Here is a 6,684-nt window from a genome sequence, read left to right as displayed (position 1 = left end):
ATTTTACTAAGCTTCATCTCTACAACCTCGGGAAAGGTTTATTTCTCTCTCTGCATTTACAGATTTTTGAGCGATTTTCTTATAGTGCTAGGTGCATTTTGTAGCCAGAATAAACTCTTTGGAAAATCAAAACTATTATATTATGTAGTGGTCCCATGGATAGTTATCTGCGGCCTCAAATATGCTAATAAAATATGTTCCTAATTATCATAATGACCTCAACACCCAATATACGCATAGGACATAGAAATAGTTACAAAACTATTTCCTGAATAGTCATTTATTTATAAAATATATGTTGGTATAATTTTTACTTTGTTATTTTGGATCTGTATTATTTTGGATCTCATTCTTCATAATTTTTGTTATTGTGTAATATAAAAGTCTCTCTTGAATGTATGTCTGTCTACAGAGTGAGGACATCTTTCTGATCATGTTTGAGAGCGAGTATCAGGAGATGAAGAAGCGGCCGCTGAATGTGGAGTGGCTGATGATGGACTCAGTCATCCTCCTGCCTCCTACTGGCACACCTATGACTGGCATAGAGTTCACCAAGCGTCTACCTTGTGGAGAGGTCAGTAGACAATGGAGAATTTATATTTATATATTATATAACGTAGAGTAGCTGTTGATGGTCTCAGTCATCCTCCTGCCTCCTACTGGCACACCTATGACTGGCATAGAGTTCACCAAAACTGCCACCCTGTGGAGAGGTCATTAGGCAGTGGAAAATTTTATATTTTGTATATTATATAACGTAGAGTAGCTGTTGATGGTCTCAGTCATCCTCCTGCCTCCTACTGGCACACCTATGACTGGCATAGAGTTCACCAAATGCCACCCTGTGGAGAGGTCAATAGGCAGTGGAAAATTTATATTTTAAAACACTATCTTGCTCATTTTAAAATCAAAATTTTTATTGAGCTTTTGAATTAAAAGTAAAATATTATGTTTTATTTTACAGTAAAGCATCAATAACTGAACCATTTATTACTCATCCATATTAGAATTAAATGAAAAATTGCAATAAGTACATACATTACTGTACAGTTTAGCAACTCGTCAAGCAGTAGGGATATAAGTTGAGTACTAATTGTATGTTGGTCAGTTTGGTATTGGCGAGAGAGCAATGTGATGGTGGAAACATCATTATTCTTAAGTTTACTTAGTCTTAATATTTCAACTTAAGGGTGATGAGTAAACGGTTAGAATCGCCTGAAAGGTACATTCAAAAAGTAGATTGAAAGGTACAAATTCTGAAACAACTTTACAGGAGCTTATTCTTCTTAAATAAATGTGGGATTTAGCTGCAAAAAACTACGGCATTTAAAAAATAAAAAATTACTTTTTTTAAATAAGATTAAAAGTAATGTATTTTTAGTAACATTTTGATATTGCATTCCGATATACTTTCTTGTAATAATTTTATTTATTATTTTATGGTTCAATTATTGTAATATTGTGCCAATGAATATTATGTTTCCATAGTAGGACATGTTACAATTAGATTACTGTATAAGCTGTTATTCATAGCTCTACTTCCCATTAACTGATATAGTGAATCACATCACAAGTGAAATTTCTGTGTTGAAGATAACTACTGGCATGTTATGGGTTCATTTAGAAAATTCGGATAAGTTGATATCCAGAAGGCTTCAGTCCCAGTTAATCCAGATTATCGACACTCCACTGTAATAATAAAAATCTTTTAATCATCTGAGATTAAACACAAAAAGTGGAAGATAAGAAAAAAGCCGGAGTGGCAGGTCTATATTGGTTAAGTTCACTAAATCTGTTATTTGTTTTGATTGTTATTAAAATAAACATATTATGATGTCTAAACTTTCATTAAGTGGATATTGTAGGAAAATTAATTTTCAATTTTATAATTTTGTTAAAAAAGTATAATGAATAATGAACTAAATAATTGAGTGGAAATATCATGAGGCTTGTTTGTATTTCTACATTTTAAAATTTTCTAAAGTAAATGCCTGGAAACTCAACTGCCTCTGTCAGACTACAGTGCTTGTGTGCAAGTCGACAATGTATTAATGTCCAAGTACACTGTACAGAAAGAGAGAGCAAGGAGAGCTATTTGGGTGTTTCTTCTGGTCCAGGAGCTGAGCTTGCAGCTATCGGGGGAGCCAGAGACTCAACTGCCTCTGTCAGACTACAGTCTGTTGTGTTTAAGTCGACAATGTATTAATGTCCAAGTACACTGTACAGAAAGAGAGAGGCAAGGAGAGCTATTTGGGTGTTTCTTCTGGTCCAGGAGCTGAGCTTGCAGCTATCGGAGGGAGCCAGAAACTCAACTGCCTCTGTCAGACTACATGTTGTTGTGTTTAAGTCGACAATGTATTAATGTCCAAGTACACTGTACAGAAAGAGAGAGCAAGGAGAGCTATTTGGGTGTTTCTTCTGGTCCAGGAGCTGAGCTTGCAGCTATCGGGGGAGCCAGAGACTCAACTGCCTCTGTCAGACTACAGTTGTTGTGTTTAAGTCGACAATGTATTAATGTCCAAGTACACTGTACAGAAAGAGAGAGCAAGGAGAGCTATTTTGGGTGTTTCTTCTGGTCCAGGAGCTGAGCTTGCAGCTATCGGGGGAGCCAGAAACTCAACTGCCTCTGTCAGACTACAGTGCTTTGTGTTAAGTCGACAATGTATTAATGTCCAAGTACACTGTACAGAAAGAGAGAGCAAGGAGAGCTATTTGGTGTTTCTTCTGGTCCAGGAGCTGAGCTTGCAGCTATCGGGGGGAGCCAGAAACTCAACTGACTGCCTCTGTCAGACTACAGTGCTTGTGTTTAAGTCGACAATGTATTAATGTCCAAGTACACTGTACAGAAAGAGAGAGCAAGGAGAGCTATTTGGGTGTTTTCTTCTGGTCCAGGAGCTGAGCTTGCAGCTATCGGGGGAGCCAGAAATCTCAACTGCCTCTGTCAGACTACAGTGCTTGTGTTGTAAGTCGACAATGTATTAATGTCCAAGTACACTGTACAGAAAGAGAGAGCAAGGAGAGCTATTTGGGTGTTTCTTCTGGTCCAGGAGCTGGAGCTTGCAGCTATCGGGGGAGCCAGAAACTCAACTGCCTCTGTCAGACTACAGTTGTTGTGTTTAAGTCGACAGATGTATTAATGTCCAAGTACACTGTACAGAAAGAGAGAGCAAGGAGAGCTATTTGGGTGTTTCTTCTGGTCCAGGAGCTGAGCTTGCAGCTATTCGGGGGAGCCAGAAACTCAACTGCCTCTGTCAGACTACAGTTGTTGTGTTTAAGTCGACAATGTATTAATGTCCAAGTACACTGTACAGGAAGAGAGAGCAAGTGAGAGCTATTCGGGTGTTTCTTCTGGTCCAGGAAGCTGAGCTTGCAGCTATCGGGGGAGCCAGAGACTCAACTGCCTCTGTCAGACTACAGTTGTTGTGTGTAAGTCGACAATGTATTAATGTTCCAAGTACACTGTACAGAAAGAGAGAGCAAGGAGAGCTATTTGGGTGTTTCTTCTGGTCCAGGAGCTGAGCTTGCAGCTATCGGGGGAGCCAGAAACTCAACTGCCTCTGTCAGACTACAGTGTCTTGTGTTTAAGTCGACAATGTATTAATGTCCAAGTACACTGTACAGAAAGAGAGAGCAAGGAGAGCTATTTGGGTGTTTCTTCTGGTCCAGGAGCTGAGCTTGCAGCTATCGGGGGAGCCAGTAGACCTCAACTGCCTCTGTCAGACTACCAGTTGTTGTGTTTAAGTCGACAATGTATTAATGTCCAAGTACACTGTACAGGAAGAGAGAGCAAGGAGAGCTATTCGGGTGTTTCTTCTGGTCCAGGAGCTGAGCTTGCAGCTATCGGGGGGAGCCAGAGACTCAACTGCCTCTGTCAGACTACAGTTGTTGTTGTTTAAGTCGACAATGTATTAATGTCCAAGTACACTGTACAGGAAGAGAGAGCAAGGAGAGCTATTCGGGTCAGTTTCTTCTGGTCCGGGAGCTGAGCTTTGCAGCTATCGGTGGGAGCCAGAGACTCAACTGCCTCTGTCAGACTACAGTGCTTGTGTGCAAGTCGACAATGTCCTTGGACCTCAGTGAGTTTATTGTATCATATGTGTTGTGTACATTTAGAAATTAAATTTTTTTTTCTAGTTGAAAACTTGTGTTGAATTGAGAATTTGAAAGGTTTGATAATCAATCTAATTCAAAATAATAAAACAAAAATTGTATTGAAACAACATATTTTACTCTTAAAAAAACAAATTTTAATACAACACAAGTTTTGATTGATTAAAATATTTTTTTAAGATTTATTTTATAAATTACCATAAAAATCAACTAAATTTTCATTTCATACATTTTTCTAGATCACGCAAAGTGTTATATTAGTATTAGAACCAAAAGGTTTACTTAAATGTAAGGGTTTGGAAAAAATCTGATACTAATACAAGAATAATTCATGTAATAGTAGCAATAATGATCTATAGTCAAAAGTTTTGTTGTAATAACACATTTATTTACAACATTCTAAAGCTTTTATTAATTTGGTAACCCCACTTTAAACGTGTATTATTGTTGTAAAGTCACACAATGCACAAAACATGTAGCTAACAGTTATTGATTGTTTTTAACTTTGGAAGGTCCAATAATAATACTTCCTTATAGATATAAGAAGTGGTGATTACTCCTGAAATGGGTTAATAATAAATATGTCATTTAAGTATTGTATACTCGCAACGGTATTTTCAATATGAATCACCTTTTGCAGACAACAGTGATCTGATAGCCTGTACAGTGGTGGGGGACTGAATGGAGCAAAGGTGCGGAGGTTCCTGGTGATGGACAATTCTCAGGTTTATCCTGGTGGAGCCGGACTCCCGCAGGCTGGGCTGGGGTGTGTGCCAAGATGGCTGGCTTCCTACAGGACATAGAGGTAACTTCCTTGTGATGTCACATAAACCCTAGAAATTATAGTCTAATATTTTGGATTGCTTGAACTCTGTACAGAAACCTTAAAATGTAACAGTCTAAAACAAGTCCTTAAAAAATCAGCATAAAATATTTTTATTAAATTCATATTTGTTCGGTTAATCATTCTTTTTATCATCTTGATTTCATCTTCTACTTAGTACAAACAACTGCCTTTGTTTTAGCATACTTCTTTAAACAAAACTACAAACAATGGGATAGTTTTTAATTTCAGTATTAAGTATCTATCACTATTATTGTGATAACTTTATTAAAGCTCATTTAAAATTTTAGTTTAAAAACAAATATGTACGTAAAAAATACATCCACATATTTTTACTATGGCCGCTTTGGTTGCCAATTCTCAAAAACTAAAAAAGGAAACCTAAAGAATCACACAGAATAGATATTTTAATAACCCAATGTGGGCGCAGACTGTGGTCTTGAGAAGTTCATCTAGAAAGAATCAAATAAAAAAGATTCATCTATGTTCCCAGATTTGCGCTGCTGTAATGATTGCTATTGACTATTGGCCACTGGTCACTTGTCGGTGATTATAGTAATTGAGTGTAGACCTGTGAATGTAGAGATTAGCTCCAGCTTCACCTTGGATATATGTATATATATATAGATATATATATATATATATATACAGGGTGTATATTATGTCTGGAAACACCCAAATATATCCTTTAATAATTTAAATCTAAATTTGAAACCTCTTACAATCGTGATAGAGATTGGGCATCTACTTTTTGGAACAATGTTTTGTTATGTCACACCAACGGGGGACGTCCTGCTGAAGAGGTTATCGGTGAATATTCTTAATGGAAGCCTATACCTTGTGATACATAATTTTAAAGGTAATAGCTTACTGAATTGAATGCCACAAACCGCATCTCAAAGGAATTATTCTATCAGAAAATAGAGCATTTTTAGTATTGAAAATTTACTGATGTTCAACAATGTAATTTTAACATGGTTCTTGCCACAAAATGTGTTACACTAATTTTTTAGCATTTTTTAAATTTTCAATTAAAATAAAATAAACAATTTAATTTTTAAGCTGGTTTCATTAGTACAAATTTACCAGTTTTTATTACAATGAATAAAACTTATGAGTCACTTTCTCTGATTACTTATGAATCTGTACTTGGTGTTTTCCAGTCAGCAGGAAGGTTTAAAGAGACAAAGGTCACTAGCCTATGAGAAACAATTATTGTGTTATTAATCATCTGGTCTACAGGTTTCAGTTTTGTTTGAGCATGGAGCTTTCACTAGACAGGTCTAAGCTTGGGAATTACAAATGGACAAAAAGGTCATATCATTCCTGTCGAGTTAATCAGTGTCTCTGAAGCATTGCTGTCAAACAAGTTATCTAATTACAGTAGTTCAGTTTTTATTTGGCATTTTAATGGAATTGTCTGAAAGAGAACGAATTACTCTGTTGATGATGCGAGGATATGGCGATCGTCAAAGATCTTATCGGGAAGTTTGTAATTTGTTTAAATGACACTTTCCCAGAAAGGAATCCCATAAGTGTTTCAACAATATCAAAAACTATTGAGCGTTTTGAAATGACAGGGAGTGTTACGTAATCGGCCAAGAGTCGGGTAGGATACAATCTGCAACAGATGAAGAACATGCACTAGATGTTTTGCAAACATTTATTGAAGACCCACATACATCGCTCAGAAAAGCTGCACAGCAACATGATATGCACCCTATGTCTGT

At 36.7% G+C, this 6,684-nt stretch overlaps 1 protein-coding gene across 1 annotated transcript; it reads left to right on the top strand.

Moving 5' to 3' along the window:
* Window positions 1-331: 331 nt before the first annotated feature.
* Window positions 332-4,963, top strand: LOC124375007 (protein CLEC16A). The gene is made up of 4 exons (XM_046833141.1): window positions 332-574; window positions 3,778-3,844; window positions 4,004-4,076; window positions 4,751-4,963. Exons 1-4 carry the CDS (start codon window positions 395-397, stop codon window positions 4,758-4,760), a joined length of 330 nt encoding a protein of 109 aa, XP_046689097.1. The 5' UTR covers window positions 332-394; the 3' UTR covers window positions 4,761-4,963.
* The last annotated feature ends 1,721 nt before the right edge of the window (window positions 4,964-6,684 follow it).

This window comes from Homalodisca vitripennis, unplaced genomic scaffold (assembly GCF_021130785.1).
Source record: "Homalodisca vitripennis isolate AUS2020 unplaced genomic scaffold, UT_GWSS_2.1 ScUCBcl_12396;HRSCAF=22094, whole genome shotgun sequence".
Taxonomy (NCBI): domain Eukaryota; kingdom Metazoa; phylum Arthropoda; class Insecta; order Hemiptera; family Cicadellidae; genus Homalodisca; species Homalodisca vitripennis.
The sequence above is the reverse complement of the archived record's forward strand: the minus strand, read 5'-3'. Positions and strand labels throughout refer to the sequence as shown.